This window comes from Leopardus geoffroyi, chromosome C2 (genome assembly GCF_018350155.1).
Source record: "Leopardus geoffroyi isolate Oge1 chromosome C2, O.geoffroyi_Oge1_pat1.0, whole genome shotgun sequence".
Taxonomy (NCBI): Eukaryota; Metazoa; Chordata; class Mammalia; order Carnivora; family Felidae; genus Leopardus; species Leopardus geoffroyi.
Genome location: NC_059333.1, coordinates 81545524 through 81565992, shown reverse-complemented (window position 1 = coordinate 81565992; position 20469 = coordinate 81545524). Strand labels below are relative to the sequence as shown.

The 20469-nt window shown below is 42.0% G+C and overlaps 1 protein-coding gene across 15 annotated transcripts in view; it reads right to left on the bottom strand.

The window, feature by feature from the left end:
* Positions 1–20469, bottom strand: part of DGKG (diacylglycerol kinase gamma) — a 213030-nt gene that overhangs the window by 9928 nt on the left and 182633 nt on the right. For 12 of the 15 annotated variants that reach the window (XR_006718463.1, XR_006718465.1, XR_006718466.1 and 9 more), the window contains 3 exons: positions 16553–16673; positions 13979–14039; positions 923–3551 (listed from right to left, as the gene is read on the bottom strand). Coding sequence is in view for 1 of the 15 variants with exons in the window: in XM_045502671.1 (XP_045358627.1) it covers positions 3453–3551; positions 13979–14039; positions 16553–16673 (281 nt within the window). In the remaining 14 variants the exon portion in view is untranslated. Of the gene's footprint in view, positions 1–588; positions 3552–13978; positions 14040–16552; positions 16674–20469 lie in introns of those variants that run through there. The other 3 variants (XR_006718457.1, XR_006718458.1, XM_045502671.1) reach the window with 2 other exon arrangements.

The following is a 20469-nucleotide window of genomic DNA, read 5'->3' as shown; positions in this document are numbered from 1 at the left end:
CTATTTTTATGGATCCAATTGTGGTGTGTTCCACGGAAGGTACAGCCTAGCTGGGACAGGAGGTAACTGAGGGTTTTGGCTAAGAGGAGAGGGGGCTAGAGATGGGAAAAGTTGATGCAATTATTTTTGTCAGGAATTGGAACCAAAGCAGCAGGAGAGAGTAAGTTTTAAGACTCTCTGGCAAAGTAACTTCCTAATCTGTCACTGAGTATGTGTAAAAAAGTGATTAGTGGGTCTCTATATTTATCATGATTACTCACAAATATGTAATTTGCATAATATATACAGCACATTAAGTACTATGTCACCTTATATAATGTGCATATGTATAATGTATATGCATGTTATGTAACGCCAGTCTGGAGGCTCTTCCAGATTCTGCCAAGTATTTCCTAATTTATTTGGCAATTTTAACATATCTTTTCCATCTGTGGAAAGAACTATCTTGAGAGGAGCTGGTCTCTGACCTGAAATATAATCATTCTACTAAGTCTATCTCCATTCTCAACTCACTGGAGGAAATCCACAAAGACCAAGCCATAATGAGATGCAACTCTTAGCTCAACAGTCCAGGGACAACACAATGTATTGAAGATTTTCTGTTTCATTATTTTTATTGCTGGTAGGGTAGAACTGTGGGGGCAGGTGAGAACATGTCTGTGGCATGGTCACAATTAGAATAAGATGAAGACTAAAGGACTGGATTTTGCCCTGCTTGCCTAACTGTGTGACTTTGAGAAGTCACTGAACCCTCATTAAGCTTAATTTTTCTCATTATTAAGATCGGGAGGGTAACACATTCTCTGTCAGCCTCTGAGGTTGCTGGGAAGATCACTAAGATGAGGTACTCTACAGGAAAAAGCCATGGTCACAGTAGTTAAGGAATGAATTGCAACAGCACATTAAACAACACTGGACTTACCAAGCTGGAAGTGCAATTCCACTGGTGTATTATACTGTGTGGTTCTAAGGAGGCCTTGGGACATGTCTCTCAAGCAACACTGCAAGTCTTATGCACTGGACTAGAGCAGGCCACGGCCACTCTGACTTGTGAATCACTGAGACTCAGTTCCACCTGTTGACAGTGCTATGTTTCGACAGCCTCAATCTTGGGGGATCAGACATGCAAAAATGTCTGTAAATGTCTCAGAATTAGTGAGCCCACACCTGCCTTTGTTTCGAAATCAAGTGGCTTCCAAGATAGTACCTGTTGTTATTCTGGAGCTTGCTGGTCCATCCCATCACCAAGGATCCCATCATTCAAGACATTCTCCAGACGGCCTGGTTTTCCCCTCACCCACTGTTTTGCACTATTAGGTCCAGCAGGATGGTCCTAGATGACTGCTTCCTTCACAGTTAGGATCAGTGTGTACACACAGTCTTAATTTCCCTTCCTTGTGCAAAGCTCCTGACACAGTGCAAGATTAGACAGAGCTCAGTGGAGCAATGTCTAGTGGGCCCACGTTTCCTCTTAAGAAATCTCAGAAGGGATGGCGGTCCAGTGGAGTGAAGGCGCCAAGGCAAATGTTTCTGTCTAGTAATGAAGTTCTATACAGACTTGCCCTCAGGAAAGGAGGGTGATGCCGGCACCAGCTGCAGGAAGCCCATTGGCCTCTGCCAAGACCCCTCTGGGTACTGGCTGGGAGCACCTTGAAGAAGGTGCCTCAGTCCATCTTGTGAGTCTCCACTGAGGTCATCCCTGCAGCCAGAGGTGTTTCCAGACTAGGAGGCCATGAGGACCATGATGAGTTGACACGTGATAGAGTTTAATTTGATGATCTGTCTAGTGCCTTCAACCCAGACCAACTTCTTACCAGTTCAGGCCAGACAGAATCTCCGGGAAGCATCACAAGGCCCCTATGTTCTCATGTGGGCCTGTCCCGTCCTCACACGGGCTACATGTTCCTTCTTCCCTGGCAACCTGGACTCGAATGGAATCATTTCCCAGTGACCAGAAATGACCCTATTCTAAGACGTGTGGGTTCTTTTCCCTAATAAATATCCTCTTAGTGGCACTTATTCTCAAACCACATTAGCTAAGATACCACAGACAAGTCTCTTAACTTTTCAGAGACTCGGTGCCTTTATCTGACAAATGGGAGAGTAAATTCTGTCCAGCGTATCTTTCATGGTTGTTTTGAGAATCCAGAATAGGAATTCTCAGTCTCTTTACAATAAGAAGCTACTTTCACTTCCCTTAAATCTCATGATCACCATGGGGAAATGTGTCTTGACCATGAAATGGTGGAATGGGGGAGTGAAAACTTTCTTTTTCCTTCCCACTTTTCTGTTCCTATTCTACATATTTTTTTTTTCAGTCAGGAGAAGTCCATCAGTAAATAAATATTTATATATATATATATAAATATATATGCTACATATATGTACACACACATTAGATCATCAGAAGGGCCTTCAGCTCACACTCTGGGAGTGGTAGGTGCAAAGACGCAGGTGGGAGCCACCTGATGGTTTGTCTCCAGGTCTTCTCCTGGTCCTTCCTTCTCATCTTCTCTGCCTTCAGGAAATAGTCTGCCACCAGGGCTTGGAACTCAAACAGGAAACACGCTTTGGCTTGAAAAAGAAAGAAGCTGGGGGTGGTTTTTTTTCTTCCCTTTTTACACAATATTATGACACCAATTTGAAAAATAAATCCCAGTTTCTCTGCTTTCCCTCCCAGGTGTTCACAGAACTAAGAAAATAAATACCACATCTAAGGTGTGCTGTACAGGCAGCTCTGGGGGCTCTTGGAGCCGTCTCCAAACAAACACACAGCCACCAGGAGAAGGCTTTGGGAAAATAACAAGTGCCCACTGACAGTGTGGAGAACCAAGAATGGAAACACAGCTTTCCACAGCCTTTCTGCCTCCTCAGCAAGTTCAGGCAGAAGTTGCTGCTTGAAGGACAACTAAGAAACCAACGTGCACTTGCTGAGCCCTGCCAAGGGTTATGCTTTGAGAGTTGGAGGCCGTTTGTCTCTGTACAGAGGGACCTTTGTGTAAGTTCTCTGGAATGGGAGCGCTTTCCCTTGGCCACATCCGATCTCACCATAGGCAGGAAACCTGCAGCCTGCTTCCTTGTGAGCGTCCGTGAGGGACCTTGCAAGACTGGTGGGAAGAAAGGGGGACTTCTCCTTCAGTCTCAGAAAGTCCCACTCAAGGCCTTCTGGGAATGTGAGGTTGCTGCAAGAGCCAACATCACCCTGGTGGGCCCTGGGTCCATTCAAAATTTTCTGGGGGTCCTGGCTCTGTTGGGGTGTGTTCTTTGTTGAAGAAGAGAGAATGAACGTACGGGAAGATGAAGATTTCTTCCTGAAGGGTGGCTTTGCTTCCACTGGTTAGAGATGAGTGTGCGTGTGTGCCTGTGCGTGCGTGCGTGCGTGTGTGTGTGTGTGTGTGTGTGTTACAGTTTCTTATTTTCTCTCTTGGTTTAACTGGCATTTGGCACGTTGTTTAGTCTTTTGAACGGCTCTTCCTCCTCAGTGAAAAGAAGCTGCTCTTCTGGGGAGGCCCCATCATCATAGGTGCTTGATTCTTGTGAGTAATTTTAATCTAAAAGCAAAGAGGCATAAATGAATTAGTGACATGCAAATCCCAGTAGCCTATGAGAGAGTGAGTCGCACAGGGAGGAAGGAAGGCCAGCTTTGGGTTGGAAGGAGCCCCATGCAGAAAGGACGACTGTCCTTGAACAGCTTCGAAATTGGCAACTGGACCCTCGCTGGGCCTGGAGTTTGGCACTGCTGGAAGTGAGGGGCGGAAACACTGGGGAGAGACAGGTGTGAGCTTCCCACGTGGTGATCAGCTCGCACCTGTCTTGTGTCCTTGCTATTCATAGACTCTCAAAATGTCACAGCCGGAGGAGACCTCATGGTCCATCTCATTCAACCTTTCTGCAGGACAGACAAAGGAATGGAGGCCTGAGGCTCCCTTGAGCCTTGGATTAGCCTGGGGTCACACAGAGAGGGCAGAACAGCTAGAGCCCAGTTCTTCAGATTCCTAGCTTCCTCTGCTCCTGGCCCTTCCAGTCTAGGCACTGCAGAAATGTCAACTGGTAACTCATAGCCTAGAGGCTTCATTCTGACATATGACCCAAGCAACATCATGTGGAAAGTTTCAAGTGAGTCCCTTAGGTGTTTCCTCTTTTCTCAGCTTTCCAGGAAAAAACCAACTTTCATTTTAAAAGCTTTTTTTTTTTTTTTTTTTTTTTAATTTTAGGTTTCTTTTTTCTTTCTTTTTTTTTTTTTTCCTCCTGCAAACTTTAAGTCAATGGGAAGTGAAAGACAGACACTGGTGAATTCTCATTTTTGCCTTTCTTTCCAAACTTATCCTCAGGGCATGGCTTCAGAACATTAAATCCCTATTTGAATGTGGCCTGATGATGCTGCACATTACTGATCTGCATTATCAGTCCATCAGCATTTATCATGTGTGACACATGTCCAGGGTGGGAAGATGATATGGGAACAAGAGGCACTTAGGATTCAAGGACCTGGGTTTGGGTCCCAGATCTCCTGCTTCTTTCTTTGCTGTGAGACTCTGGACGAATCGTTTAACCTTCAAAGCCATGCTTGCTGAATTATACAATGAGGGTAGTAACGTTTGTCCCATTTTCCTCGCAAAGTTGCTGTGAAGATCAAATGGGGGACCGTCAACGAAATCCCACTTTAAGCTGTAAAATGGAATGTAATGCTTAAATAATTGTTATCTTACACTGGAGGAGAAAGATGTATATCAAAAGAAGCAATCTAGGAGCTCATTCTCGTGGTGCCTACATCATTGGAACTGACGGTGTGACCACAGATAACCAGAGAAGAATTCTTGCAGACAGAGACCCATCAATAAGTTTAAATTAATGTAGGATAGACCAAGTGGTGTCAAAAAGAAGTTAGGTAAGGACTGAGAAGAGTCTGAAGGGAGCAACTGAGAAGGAATTTTAAGATTTGAAAGGAAGGGAAGGAAAATCTGTTGGTGAAAAGAGAAAGGGAAGGCACTGGATGAATGTATGACCTCGTTGAGTGTGGGGCAAAGGATGAGAAGGGAGGTCAGGGACTCAGGTGGGGCAGTTACTCCAGGGCTTTAAAGGGGAGGGGGCAGAGGTTGGGTGTAATGTGAGGTAACAGGGAACCATGATAACTTTTAAGCTGGAGAATAACATGAGGAAGAAAAGATTTCCAGGGAAATTATTCTACAGCTGTTGTCAGGGCAAGTTGGAGTGGGGGAGACTCTGGCTAAAAGGGTATTACTGCAAGCCAGGTTTAAATTTATAAGTCCCCAGGATATGGAAAGACAAGGATGAAACCAAAAGACATTGTGGATAATTAGCATAACCTGGGTGACAGAAGCTGAAAACGACTCTTAGGCTGGTTTTTACCACCCAGGAGCTCCAGAAGGGGAGGATATCTTTATGTTTTGTGGCAGTTCCTAGACCAAGAATACATCAAGTACCATTTTGTGTTATGGGCTTTGTTACGGGCGCTATGTTTATTCCAGAATTCATGAAAGTGAGGCACAGACGAAGGACTCTCACAGAACTTGTCTGTGGCATGTAATTTAGCCCTAGCCGATCATGGTGACTTGGGGCACATGTCCTTGTGCTGCGGGAAGCCTTTTCTCATTCCAGAGCACCAGAGCCCCCTATGGGGAAGAACCCTATCACCGTGGTACTCCCTGAACCCGTGCACTGCCCTGGGAAGCACAGCACATGCCATGGAAGCGGTGATGGATGAGCACCAGGGGAGACTGTACTGGCAGTGGAGATGGCTATGCTTGGGGCAGACAGTGACAGCTGATGCACTGCCTACATTTCCCGCTGATAGAGCCCTTTTTTTTTTTTTTTTTTTTTTAGATAATGGGAGACCCTTACTTCTCCTTTTCCTTTCTCTAGCTGAGCAATTTATTTGCTTGTTAGCACCTCCAGGGCAAAGAGGAGGAAGTGAAACTCAGATCCCTCCCATTTGTTTTTTCAGCAGTTTTGACAAAGGTCTTGATGGGGTAGATCATCAACATGGAGATCCTGGCTAACATGAGATTTTGATGTGGCTTGCGGATTCTAGTGCTATATGTAACTGAGAATTCACTGTATGTACATGAACCAAAGGCAAGAAGTAGGAGATCATATTCTCATTTTGAGTTCAAGAGATGTCAGTTTTTATCCCCTTCTCCCCCATTTAGGAGAAGCTAGTGAGTTAACTTGTTCAGAGTCCACTGTAGGTAGTTGGATGTGGTGAAGCTTGCCTTTTCAACCCATGATAGAAAGACAGTATCCCATATCCCTGTAGTTAGAACCCAATTTTCTCTGCTAATTGGGCTGGTCAGGCAATTAACTGAAGTCTTCATGATTTTCTTAAAGACCTTTTATGAGATTTACAACATCTGACAAGCACAAGGAACAGCAGCCCCATTTTCTTAGTTTTCTGGTCTATTAGGGAGAGAACTGATACAGTAGGCACTTGTGTGATAGCTCGAAATTCACAAAACCACTGCAGTATGTAATTTCTCCCTTAAAATGCGGTAAATTTAAAACTGTTACAGTGCTGGGTGTTGACTTTGTTTTGGGGGCCATTTCCCACAAGCCAGCACATTTTTATTACTTCAAGAGAAGCAATAAACTGAGGGACTCCTTCCATCAGGGCAGATGGTTCATATGATGTCCCACAAAATGGCCAATAACCGTAAGGACTCATCCCAAATCATTTGGGAAACACTCCTGCCTAAAGAGAGGCTAGGGGAGATGGGTGGGGGCTTGCACAATCTTTCAGGTCTTAGCTGTTAATGGTTCTCTAAGTTCTTAGGATGCCTGGCTTCACAAGAATGTTTCCTGCCATCAGAGGCTTCCAGATGTAGCTGGAAAAACCTAGGTTTTGCTAGTGGTGGAGGAGAAATCTGGGATTTATTGGTAAGTCAGGAAGTTCAACTAGATTATTATTGACCCCGAGTGGGGTCCCTATGCCGGCAGCATCAGCATCCCCTGGGAACTTGCCAGAAATGCCAACTCTCAGGTATCCAGACTTACTGTATCAGAAACCCAGCAATCTGCATTTTAAACACCTTCTAGGTTATTTGGATGCCTATTCAAGTTTGGGAATCACCGGACTAGATAACTAGAATCCCTTTCCACCTTGAGATCCTAACTGTGGGGGAATATTCTTAGCTTTAAGGTTCAAATTATGGTGTCTAACTATGATGGTAAAGAATGAGAGGTCATCTAACAGTACTGCAAGCACAAGGCAAGTTTTCTTAATAATACATATTTTATAGACATATATTTATATGCATGAACAAACATATGCTCGTTTTGGAGAATTCAGGAAATATGAAAAATTTAAAAATCACCTAGGGGAAATTGCTGTTAATTTTGGGGTGTATTTTTTTTTCAATTTGTTTGTATGCTTGTATGTTTTTAGCAAATTGAAATCAGTTTCTTAATCTGTTTTCATTTATCATTATTTTACAAGCATTTCTGATATCATTAAATATTCATTAAATATGGTTTTCAGTGGCTGAAAATTATTCTATTTGATGAATCTCACTCACCTAGTTTTAATGTTTTCCTTAAATGTTGGGCTCCCCCACCCCCCACCCCTGTTTTTTTTGTTTTTGTTTTTTGTTTTTTTTACTGATAACCTGTATTTTACTTAAAATATATTCCTAAAAGAGTAATTGGGGGAAAAAAGGGTCAAAGGAAATGAAGTGGACCAAACGCTTTCCAGAATGCTTTCCAGTTTATACTCTTATCTTACTCCTTGAGTGTGCTGGCCACACCACATCTCGACAACAATGGATATTATCTTAAAAAAAACAACAACAACAAATTGTGCTCCTTTGACAAGTGAAACATGGCATGGTTTTCTCACTGTTTCAAGGTGAAATTCTTTCCTCCTTTTTTCTTAACTTATGATACTAAATTTTTAAAAAAGACTTTTCAACGTTTATTTTTGACACAGAGAGAAGGAGAGCAAGCGCGCGCATGAGTGGGGGAGGGGCAGGGAGAGAGGGAGACACAGAATCCGAAGCAGTCTCCAGGCTCTGAGCAGTCAGCACAGAGATGGACGTGGGGCTCGAACTCACAGACCACGAGATCAAGACCTGAGCCGAAGTCGGACACTCAACCCACTGGGCCACCCAGGCGCCCAACGATACTAAATATTATTTCACAGCTTTGTTAGCCCATGGTATTACTTCTGTGAGCTGTCTGTTCACTATTGCATTGTTAGCATTTCCTCCTGGTTTCTAAGAGCTTTTTAGACATTATGGGAATTCACCTGCTCTCTGAGGTAGCTATTTAAAAAAGATCTTGTCCTTAGCCTTTAACATTTCTACACGAAGAGACGTCTGGATAGCTTAGTTGGTTGAGCGTCCGACCCTTGATTTCAGCTTGGGTCATGATCCCAGCATCGTGGGATTGAGCCCTGGGTTGGGCTCTGTACTGAGTGTGGAGCCTGCTTCAGATTCTCTCTCTCTCTTCGTCCCTCTCCCTCACTGCATGCTCTCTCTAAAATAAAAATTAAAAATAATAAAATTTCTACATTGATTCTTGACTTGTAGAATTTTAAATTTGTTAAAGTCTATGCTCACAGTGTCATTATAGTCATTTATGTGCCCCCTAGGTAGTCATAATCTTTAATTGGACTTTTTCTGTTTTTGTTTTTGGAGTATAGTTTGAGGTGAGAGGTTTCAGTATATAAATAATGACATTTTCCCAAACAGGCAATTTTTTGGATACTGTTATGTTAAACAGTCCATTCCTTTCAAATTAATTTATGATCTTTCTTCTTTTTTTAATAGCTTTTATGTGTACTGGGGTTTCTTAGGGCTCTCTTTGGCATTACTGATTTATCTGTCTAATATCATGCCAATTATTGTGGCTCTGTAACTATTTTAATACCTTGTGGGAAGTCCTTCCTTATAGCTCTTTCATAAAACACGTTAGCTATTGCATTGTTTGGTCAAGTTAAAAAAATAATTGCACTGGGATCTTGTTTGGGATCCCTGTTTAGAAACATGGGATGTTTTTAAATTTAAGTATATATTTTTTATATTAAGTCATAATAGTATTCATCTTTTTTTTTACAATTCAATTTAATATTTTGTTTTGGTTGTTGCTATTATGATATCTTAATTTTTTTCTACTCTATTCTTGTGATTAGTTATTGCTGGAATATATAAAAGCTATTAACTTTTTGTCTATCTTTCCTTGTGGCTTCATTGAAATAATTTAATCTTTGGAGTTTTCAGTTGATTCTATTATCTTTCTATATTACCTGCATAGTATCATATTCATATTATCACATGAATAATCATATTATATGCAAATAATGACAGTTTTGACTCTTTTCCAAATAGTTACATTTCTTTTCTGTGGCATTTATATTGCATTGACAAAAACTTCCAAACAATATTAGCACACATGTCTTGTCCAGGATTCTCTGATGTCTTACTAAGGGCTAAGTAAACATGTAAGTACAGTGTTCATTATTAGTTTAAGTTAAATATTTTTTATTATTTTGAGGGATTATTTTTCTGATTTTAGCTTTCTAAGGGTTTTTTTTTCTTTAAAAATCGAAATTTTGGGGCGCCTGGGTGGCTCAGTCTGTTGGGTGTCTGACTTCAGCTAAGGTCATGATCTTGCAGTCTGTGGGTTTGAGCCCCTGTGAGTTTGAGCTCCGTATCAGCTGTGCTGACAGCTCAGAGCCTGGAGCCTGCTTCAGATTCTGTTGTCTCCCTCTCTTTCTGCCCCTCCCCGACTCGTGCTCTGTCTCTCTCTCAAAATAAACATTAAAAAAAAAAAACCCAAATAAAAATTTTTGTTCAGTTTTTGTATCTGTCCTAATTTCACAAAATGGACTGGGTGACTTTCTGTCTTGTTTATACTATGGAACAGTTTACACGAATATTTATTTCCTAATAGTATGGAAGAACTCACTAGTTAAGACCATGTTTTAAGATCATTTTGGATGTAATTCTTTGAAGACATTTTCTTTTTTATTAGTGGTTACCTAGAATTTTCATGAGATGTTCAAGTTTATTAGAATCAAGATGATTATATATTAAATAAGTCATGTCTTATAATTAAAATAAACCATCACATTTATATTTATATTTTATATTTTTTTATATTTTAATAACTCTGATCTCTGTTTTTCTCTTTAAAATCAGGCTTTCAAACATTTGGCATGTTTAAAGAACTAGTTCTCAATTTTCCTGCTTTTTAAATATGTCATTTCTACTTTTATCTTTATTATTTTCTTCCTTCTGCTTCTCCTCAGTTTGTGTTACTGTTGTTCTTCTAATATTGTAATTATTCATTACATGTCTTTCCTTTTTAAATGATGGAGGTATATGACACTTTGAATTTACTTCTAAATATAGTTCAGGCTACACTGTACAATTTTTGAATAGAACCTTCTGATTTTTATTATTATTATTATTATTATTATTTTTTTTTTTTATTTTTATTTTTGGGACAGAGAGAGACAGAGCATGAACGGGGGAGGGGCAGAGAGAGAGGGAGACACAGAATCGGAAACAGGCTCCAGGCTCTGAGCCATCAGCCCAGAGCCCGACGCGGGGCTCGAACTCACGGACCGTGAGATCGTGACCTGGCTGAAGTCGGACGCTTAACCGACTGCGCCACCCAGGCGCCCCTGATTTTTATTATTTTTGAAACAGCCTATAATGGTGGTTTTGGTCTCCTTTTGAATCTATTATTCTTTAGGAGAATTTAAAAAAATCTCTGAGTGATTTGATTTCACTTGTTTACTAATAATTAGTTTGCTTCTATTACTAATATCTGGTTTTGTTGCCTTGTGGTCAAATAAAATAAGTTTTATGATTTTTCCTTCTGGATTTTACACAGATTTTTTTTCTTTGTGAACTAAATACTCACTGGATCCTGGGAGGAAAAATGAGATATTTAATTTGTTTATAGGCTACAGAGTTATTTCATCCAAGAGTTGTGACATTTGTTTATTTTTGCTTCTTGACCTCAAAGGGCAAGCCGAAACAAATATTTTATTTTATTTTATTTTATTTTATTTTATTTTATTTTATTTTATTTTAATTTATTATATGAAATTTATTGTCAAATTAGTTTCCATACAACACCCAGTGCTCACCCCAAAAGATGCCCTCTTCCATGCCCATCACCTACCCTCCCCTCCCTCCCACCCCCATCAACCCTCAGTTTGTTCTCAGTTTTTAAGAGTCTCTTATGCTTTGGCTCTCTCTCCCACTCTAATCTCTTTTTTTTTTTCTTTTTTTTCTTCCCCTCCCCCATGGGTTTCTGTTAAGTTTCTCAGGAATCACATAAGAGTGAAAACATATGGTATCTGTCTTTCTCTGGCTTATTTCACTTAGCATAACACTCTCCAGTTCCATCCACATTACTACAAAGGGTCATATTTCATTCTTTCTCATTGCCACGTAGTACTCCATTGTGTATACAAACCACAATTTCTTTATCCATTCATCAGTTGGTGGACATTTAGGCTTTTTCCACAATTTGGCTATTGTTGAGAGTGCTGCTATAAACATTGGGGTACAAGTGCTCCTATGCATCAGTACTCCTGTATCCCTCGAAACAAATATTTTAAAGACTCTCAATACTTGTCTCTCTGTCAACTTCTTATTCATCTATTTTTCTCAGAATATACATTTATACTGTTTTTCACAGTATATATTTTGATTCTGTTATTATACACCTAAAATTTTATGACTATTATATCTCAGAAATGAGTGTACCTTTTATCAAATAAAATGTGACTTTCTTTATTCCACTTCATGCTTTTGGCATGTTGGAAGGTTAGTTTTTCTAAAATTAATATACAAGTAATACATTGGTTTGTGAGCATAATTTGTTCTGAAAACATTCTTAGAATCCAAAGCACTCATGTATCAAAGCGAATTTCAAGAACCACTGGCTCAGTTGTGATCATGTGATGTTCGGTGTCATGTACCACTTGTATTGCAAGACATCACTTGTTTATCATGTTAAAATTTATTAGAAATGTTTGCTCGTCTTGCGGAACACTCACGGAACGAGTTACAATCCGAAGTTTTACTGTAATAATATCATTTCCTTACTTTTATTTTCTCTGTGCTTGATAAAGGATAAAGTCAGAAGATATATATGTCCTTTTTTGAGAGAGAGAGAGAGAGAGAGAGAGAGAGAGAGAGAGCACGCGCGAAGGGCAGAGGGAGAAGGAGATGGGGGAGAGAGAATCTTAAGCAGGCTCCATGCTCAGTGTGGAGTCGGACATGGGGCTCGATCCCATGACCCGGGGATCTTGGCCTGAGCAGAAATCGAGAGTTGGATGCTCAACTGACTGAGCACCCAGGGGTCCCTGGCATCCTTATAATACGAAAAAGAGACACCAGGAGTGTGCACGCACAGAGAAAAAGCCATAGACACATGTCATATGAGGCTGTCTGCAAGTAAGGAAGAAAAGTCACACCAGAAGGCAACCTGGTCTTAGAGAACCAGCTCAAAGAACCTTGGTCTTAGACCTGCAGCTCCAGAGCCATGAGACAATACATTTCTGTCGTCGAAGCTGCCAGTCTGTGGTATTGTGTGACGGCAGCCTGAGCAGACGGATACGTCTTTATGTGTGGATGTCCATGGACCGTACACCTTAAGATCACTGGGTCACAGTTTTTTTCACATGAGTTGAAAACTCTGAAGGGTGGCATGGAGAGAGGGTGGGAGTGGGGACAGGGGAAGCATTTGGCTATTTCAAAAACAAGTCCTTGCGGTAAGAGAAATGGCAGTCCAGTTTTCAGATATTGCTGAGTTAGGTGGGAGGGGGTTTGATTTCTTCCAGCCTTTTTATAGAAGACAAGAGGAGTTTGGATAGATTTTTCTCAATTTAGCTCCATCAAAATTATAAGTAGTAGAAATTTCCTCCATCCTTTCTAATTCTAACAAAGTGGCAAGCTATTATTAGTTTTTGCTGTAGTGTGTTTTCATCTTTTTCTTAGTCTTCATAGAAGCCAGAAGACTGAGGTAAGGTTCTGCAGAAAAATTTCTCCTTTTGATACCCTTTTATAGAAGTTTGCCTTCCCTAGAGTCTGTCTCCAGGGGCCAGTTTTATAATCTGTAGAAGTCACATGGAAGAAAGAGTGATGGAAACACATCTACAATTCAGGCCTGGTAGGAATCTCATGCAACCCTTTCTCTAGTAGAAGAAAACTAGATGTTTTGAGGGCTCAGAATAGCAGGTTTTTGAGATGTCTGAATACTCCACAAGTGAGGAGCTTAGAAACACTACTTTTGTCTCCTGAGGTTGGAGCATTCGTAATAGTACTGAAGGTGATATTAATGTAATATCCCAGTGAACGCCCTGGCCCTGAACACCAGGATGGTGGTTTCCCTTCACCATAGAGTTTTTAGCTGGGTTTTTAGCTAGGAAAGAAGGGCACACGGTCCCTGTGGGGCCATTATTATTGTGAGTGAGAACTCGCTGTCTCCATTTGCAGTGGGGTTTCCAGGTAGGTGCACCTGTAGTGAAGTGTGTGCCCTGTAGGAATCTTCTCCCAGGGCCTCCAGTGGTCACAGCGGCTGGGCAGAAGTTCCAGCACAAGGGTGCAGATTTCGCTTCTACACAAGGAAGCCCTTTGTAACAATTTCGCTTCTTCATCAACAAAGCAGGTCTCCTTTTGGGGTGGCAAGGCAAGTTCTCTGCCATTGCAATGACACAAGAGGAGACGCTCAAGGATACAGTAGATGAAGTCTTAGAATTCACCAACTACAAGTGTGAGCTCTCTGAAGACACCAACAGTGTCTCCTTCTGTTTTGGAACTGTTTTGGGTGTTCAATAAAGGCTTAGCAGGTACCTGAATGGGTGGATGAATAAAGTGGAAGACAGGCTATACTATCCCAAAGCCCCTGCAACTCTGAGAGTGAGCGATTTCATACTGTCGGTACCCAAAAGGGGCCCAGGATAACACTTCTCCCCCTTAGTTCAATGATTTGCAGAACTCACTGTGCAAGGTGGCTGCATCCAGGGCTCTCCATCCACTTGCATTGGCAGCAACTTGTTTGTCCTGGAAAACGGAGAACCGAGAGAACACAGTGAGCTTTGCCTCTTCTGGAGGTGAAGAATTAGGGTGGTCCCCACAAAGGCAACAGATGTGGGAAGACCTTATCTGCCCACCTAGGAGTGGTTCGCTAAGACTCTGTTGGAGGGCTGGTTAAAAACAGATTGCTAAGCCCACTTCAGGAATTCCGACTAGGCACGTCTGGGGTCAGGCTCAGGGGCCTGCATTTTAATAAGCATCGTGGGCGATTCTGTTGCTTTGGTGTTCAGACTCCAGTTTGAGAAACACTGTCGTGGGTGAGCAGTGAAGTCCACGGAAGTCTGGGAAACAGTGGCCAACAAGTATGGCAGCACCACTGCTGAGCAGACCCTCCGTCAACAACCAGCCGGAGGGCCTGCAGATTGTGCCAGAAACTCCACAGTGAAGCGAAATGGGAAAGGGCCTGGTTTCTATGTTGAGTGAGAAGTTGCGTCATGTCAATGAGGTAACGTCTCCAACCTATACAAGGTACAGCTCAGGTCTGAGTGTTCTTGCCTTGCCCCTGCTCTTAACCATCCTCTCTTGTATGTCTTGAACAGCAGCACACTCTGTGCTGGCTCGGACTATGAACGTGGCTTAGCTGGGAAATGGGGTCATCAGGAATACTGTCCCCATGGGTAGGATGGAAGGAGAGAAGACAGTGTTGCTTTCTTGCGTGGGGCAAAGCTTCTCTGGCATATGGATTCTTAAGAGGGGAGAGATGAGGTCTTTTGACTTCCTTCTGTAGAAGAGTTATAAGTTCATACTACATCACCTCGAGGAGAAAAGGCAAGTCCTTTCGGAAGCCTCTGGTCTGGGCGAGCAGGCAACAGTTGCCACCCACTGGCCAGGAAGCTCTCACCTGGGTTTGGCATCGGCCCTGTTTTTGAAGTTACAAAATGAGGGATATAGGCTATGTTTTGATGTAGACGATTCTCTCACTGATCCTGAGAATATTTAATAACAAAAAAAATAAGAAACCTAATAATAAAACAAATCACGAGAGGAGGGAGTGGCATTTTGGTTCTTGGGGCTGAGGAAGGTGTCTGGGAAATGCCCAGGAGGATGGGGATCCTGGCTCACCCCATCTGTTCCATCTAGAAATAGGCCTATTGAATATGAAGAAAAGATCCTCCCTCTTATACATGGCGTTTTTGATTCCTCTGGGACTAAGATGTTACATTCTCTGTGGCCTACGTCAGTTATGTCTTAGATGTGCTAACAGACTAGACCTACTCAGTGCTGGAGTCATGGACGGTGGACAGGGAAGGAAGTATGGGGATTCGTGTGGAAAACAGGGCCCCAGCACAGCAATAGCCCAGAGGAAAAACAAAGGTTTGGAGAATAATAGAAAAGACAAAGAAGACACAGGGAGGGAATGAAGAAAAGAGTTTAGAGCTAAGGATGTCAGGGAACCAGCTCTCGGGGTCTTTTCTGAAGGATGCAGAGAGGAGCATTTCCCTAAAAGTGTGCTGAGGGTACTTGCCCAAGAGGTTTTGGGACAAAAGGGGTCTGTGGTCCAATAACTTTGGGAAGCCTGCATACTGTGGCCTTTCCAGGAGATCCCTAAGGCACACTAAAGGATTTGAACTGGAAAAACTGGATGGGAAAAGGAAGGGAATAAAGACTTCTGAAATAATCAGGTGGGGAAGAATCTGATGAATTTTATTGATTAAACAGATGTAACTGAAACCGAGGATCCCCTCTCTTAGACTCCATTTCTTCCAGGAGCCAGCAGTGACTGACCTGTGGGGTCCATACCCCACAGAAGCATCACCCTCTTAGGCAATTAGGACAGATTTGCTGATGTTGATGGTTTGGCTCCACAAAGGTATACAGGAAATAGTATTCCTAATTTAGAAATAAATTCCTAAAATTTTTTTTAGCATTTATTTATTTTTGGGACAGAGAGAGACAGAGCATGAACGGGGGAGGGGCAGAGAGAGGGAGACACAGAATCTGAAACAGGCTCCAGGCTCTGAGCTGTCAGCACAGAGCCCGACGCGGGGCTCGAACTCATGGACCGTGAGATCGTGACCTGAGCCGAAGTCAGCCGCTTAACCGACTGAGCCACCCAGGCGCCTCAGGAAATAGTATTTCTAAGGCCACTATCCAAGAAAGGGCAAGCAGAGAACCTGGTTTTTGTCACAGTGTGCCCTCTGCCATATATCTAGCATCTTAATTAGTGAAGATAAGAAAGGCAAGGAGTTGGACCTCTGGTTCTCTGGGCCTCATCATCTTCTATTACCATTTAGAGAATTTCACCAATTCATTATAAGAGAATGGCAAACTGGTCGAGGTGGACCCTTTAATTGATGTCCTGCATAGTTGTATTGTACCTAGTTTGGGAAATGGTCTCTAAAGACATTCTTTATAAATGTTATCGAGCTTCTGTCCGTCACTCCCCCCGCACTGAAACCCAAAGATAGCTTCCTCGTCATTGTAAGAATACGGAGGGAGGTGGGAAGATTCGGAGGCTGCTGGGTAATGAGGAAGCGTACCTGATGGTGACAGAGGAGCACTGGGCCAGCCTCCTGCCCGCACTCTTCAGGCCAGTGTAGATCTGCCCCATCTCCATGGCTCCCTCTAGCCCCACCACTTCGAGGAGCTGGTCACTGAGGTCTGCAGAGTGAGAAAAGCAGAAGCAGGGCATACATATCTCTCTGTTCCTCAGGATGGTTGTGGTCAGAATGTCTGCACCTTAGATGACCAACTCACATCTGTCAATAACCCTTCCTCTCCCACCAAATAGCATTTTCGTACTCATTCTGAATAGGGAATTTCCCCAAAGGTCAATAAATGTACCATTTCATGAGCAGAAACCCAGTTCTAGTGAAAAAAGGTTTGGATTTGGAACATTAATATGCATCCGATGAAGAAGCTGGCATTTCAAGAAGCCTCTTCAAATGGAGGGTAATATAAATGATGAACCAGCTATTGCTGAAATGATTTTCAACCCCCCAGTGCAGCTAAAGACACACTGGTTCGGGATTAGGATAGGAAGGAATGTTGATGAAAGTCCTTATCCATAACTGGTTCAAGTTTCTTTTCTCTGAATGTCTGAATAACATCATGGCCCTACTGATGATGACTGAGGATTAATTAACCTCAGATTTGGCCTGTGGTAAGCCAGTGGCGAGCCAACCTTCTTGGACACCCTTGGGGGAAATCAGTGACCTCCTTCAGGACACCAGGTGCCTAAGCTATGCCAAGGAAAAGAATATTTCACCTAAACCAAATTATTCTGAGTCCATGGTAGAAAAAGTGGGACAGAAAATATGTGTCTCAGGCTCAGAGTCACATAGGATTGATGGCCTCCCACAGTGGCAGTTACTTCTGATCCAGCACCTGGAAGAGGTCTTTTTCAGGGTTCCTGAGGTTTGGGCAGTGCCTGCCCGATTTCTTGTGAAAGCAATGGCAGGATCAAGGCTTGACGTTGGGAACAAGCCTCACTTTTACAACACAATTTTTATGTATTTAAAACAGAAGCAAAATAAAAAGGCAGATTCTTTAAAACCTTCCATTCTTTTCCCTACCGGGGCGAAGGTACTTTTCTCATAGATTGTAGCTAATTACCAATATCCTACTAATATCCACAAACTAGAAAGTCAGCACTTTTATTTATTTCATAGATGGCTCTTGTCTAAGGTCCCTGTCAGTATTGTGTAATAGTGTTTGTTAAGATTGCCAAAGAGATGTTTAGATTTGTCTATACTTTTTTGTTTAGGAGGTATTGTTTAAAAACATTCCCTTGATGGATGTTTTGCTAATGAAGACAGTTAAGCAAACCACTGAGCTGACCACAAATGGTCAACACTGTTACAGTCTAACCTACTGATTATCACCGATGGACATTAGCTGCCAACAGATACACAGACGGTTCATCTTTCTGTCACAGGCACGTAAGCTTTCCCCTCTACCTCAGTCCATACTCCCATTCTCCTTCTCTGCTATCCCTTTTTTTCTTATCTGTGGAGATACTGTCTCCTTAAACTCTCCATCTCATGTGGGCTTGGAACAAGAAGCCATGAAAGGGCAGTGTTTGTTTAGGAGAACGCTGCAGGCTCTCTTAAGGAGTTTGGATCCAATAAACAACAAGTATCTAAACCTCTAGCCACGTAATTAGTTCCCTTCTTACCAAAGAGCATTAAATAACCATTGGATAGTCTTAGCTTACTGTGTCATTTTAACACAGTGTCTGCAAAATCAGCATGGGCTATGAATGTGAGAGGGGGAGGAGGAGGAGGAGGAGGAGGAGGAGGAGGAAAGAGAGAAACCAAGGAGTGTGTCTAGGGGTGAGGAGGGTGGGGAATTATACTGGGGTAGGAGAAAAAAGCAGCAGAACTTTTCAGAGGTTTCTCTAGTGGCAGAAAGACAGATGTCTTGTAAAATGTTGCTCTTTGTACCAGACTTCGGTATCTGACAGTGCTGTTATAGTTCAATGTTTTCCCTCCTTGAAACATTCCCTGGTAACAAAATGTTCTAAGAAGCAGGGGACTTAATAGACTCAAGTGTTTCAGCTTTTACAATGTCTTGGTCTTTTAACAAATTTTCCTGTTGAATGGCTTTAAGTTGTTATCACTTCCCACACATTACCTTGCAGCTATCACTTCCCACACATTACCTTGCTTCCTGGCTCTAGAAGAGAAGTAATGAAGGCTGATCTCATCCACATGGTGGGTGGGTGGGGGGGCGGGCAGAGGCTTACACACACGTGGGACTAAGGAGATAAATGCAGGGTAAGGGGCTAGGATCTCGGTATATACTTTGCCATTCTGATTTTGAATTTGTACTCTGAATCTTCCCTGGCATAAAGAGGCTAGGATGACTCCTGTCTACTACTGAAGAAAGCCTTGATTGCTTTTCTATTTCTCTGCCATTGCCTGGCTGATCTTTCTTTAAACTTCCTACAATGCCTACTAGGACGTTCTGAGATAAAGAAATCTATTTAACGTTGTTTCCCAAACTTATGGGACCATGAGGCTCTTCTTTTGTGTGATATCTATAAACAGTCTCTGGTAGTTTTCTTTGGAATACACTTTGGGATATTTTGGCATCGCTTAATTCCTTTTACTTCCTTTAGCACAGAGATACTTATGCACAAATTAAATTTGGAGTTAAAATGAAACAGAATAGAGTGTAAGTCAACATCTAAGCACATAGAACAATTAATGTTCAGAACTTAGAATCCAGGATCAGGACATCTGGTATACCAGGTGTCTGTTTTACCTGATACCCATGATTCTGAGTGTGGTTTTGGCAATTCATATCATCTTCACATTGTCTTTACACTTTTAACTCATTAGTATTTAAGATGAAATGTCCATGCACCTTAGTAAAACAGGAATTCATTCATTCACTCATTCACTCACTCACTCACTCACTCACTCATAAGCTACTGAGTAGCAGCTGAATGCCAGACAAACACCAGGAATACAAAATGTTCTACTCCTAAAGGACTCTTGGCCAAGAGGGAGAAAATGTGTTAGGTGTAGAAAATGTTGTAATTGAACTATAGGGACAGGGAGGCCCGAGTAACCTATTCTGACTGGGCTAAGTGTGGGAGGAAGGTGTCACAGACATTTAAGGCACATCTTGAAGGATGAATGCCAGGCAATTTGCTGGGTTGAGAAGGAGAAGGAGCAAAGATATTCCAGGGACAGAGGAACACATGTAGGGTTGGACAGTCACAGAATGCAGAAAGAAATTAATTTAGCAATAAATCCATTTGGCAATTTCACTGAAAAGTATAAAAAATATTCCTACCTAAGGAGAATTACTATCTGTCTATCTATCTATCTATCTATCTATCTATCTATCTAGATGACAGAACTGTAAATAGAGGGTCACTGGTCTGGGCACAAGTTGTTGCAGCCACAGAGCTGGGCTTTTCAGCTTCGCTCTTGGTAACAAAGCCTTGTCATACACTTTCTGAGAAGGAAAAAAAAAGATGGAGAATGAGAAAATGGAAAAAGGAGAATGTGAAAGCAAAGGAGGCACAGCAAGGACAACAACAGCAGCTCCAATCTGGCCCACTAGACTCAGCCTCCAGTATGTGATTTTATAAACGCAGATCTGCTCATGTCATCCCCATACCAAAAATCCTTCAGTGGCACCAATCATAACACCAAGTGCTGGCAAGAGAAGACGAAATGTGCATTCTTTCACACCTATAATGAAAGTGTAAATTGGCAAAAGCTTTTCAGAAAGAAATTTGACAATAAGAGTCTACAATTTTCATACTGTTGATTCATTAAATTCTTTTTTGGTATTGATCACAAGAAATCATTGACAGAATCCAAGTTCATACAAATATGAACATTGTGGCATCATTTATAACAGCGAAATCTCACCCTTTACTATTTCCATCTGTATGAGACTAGTTAAATAAAGTCTATGGTATCCATGACAATAGACT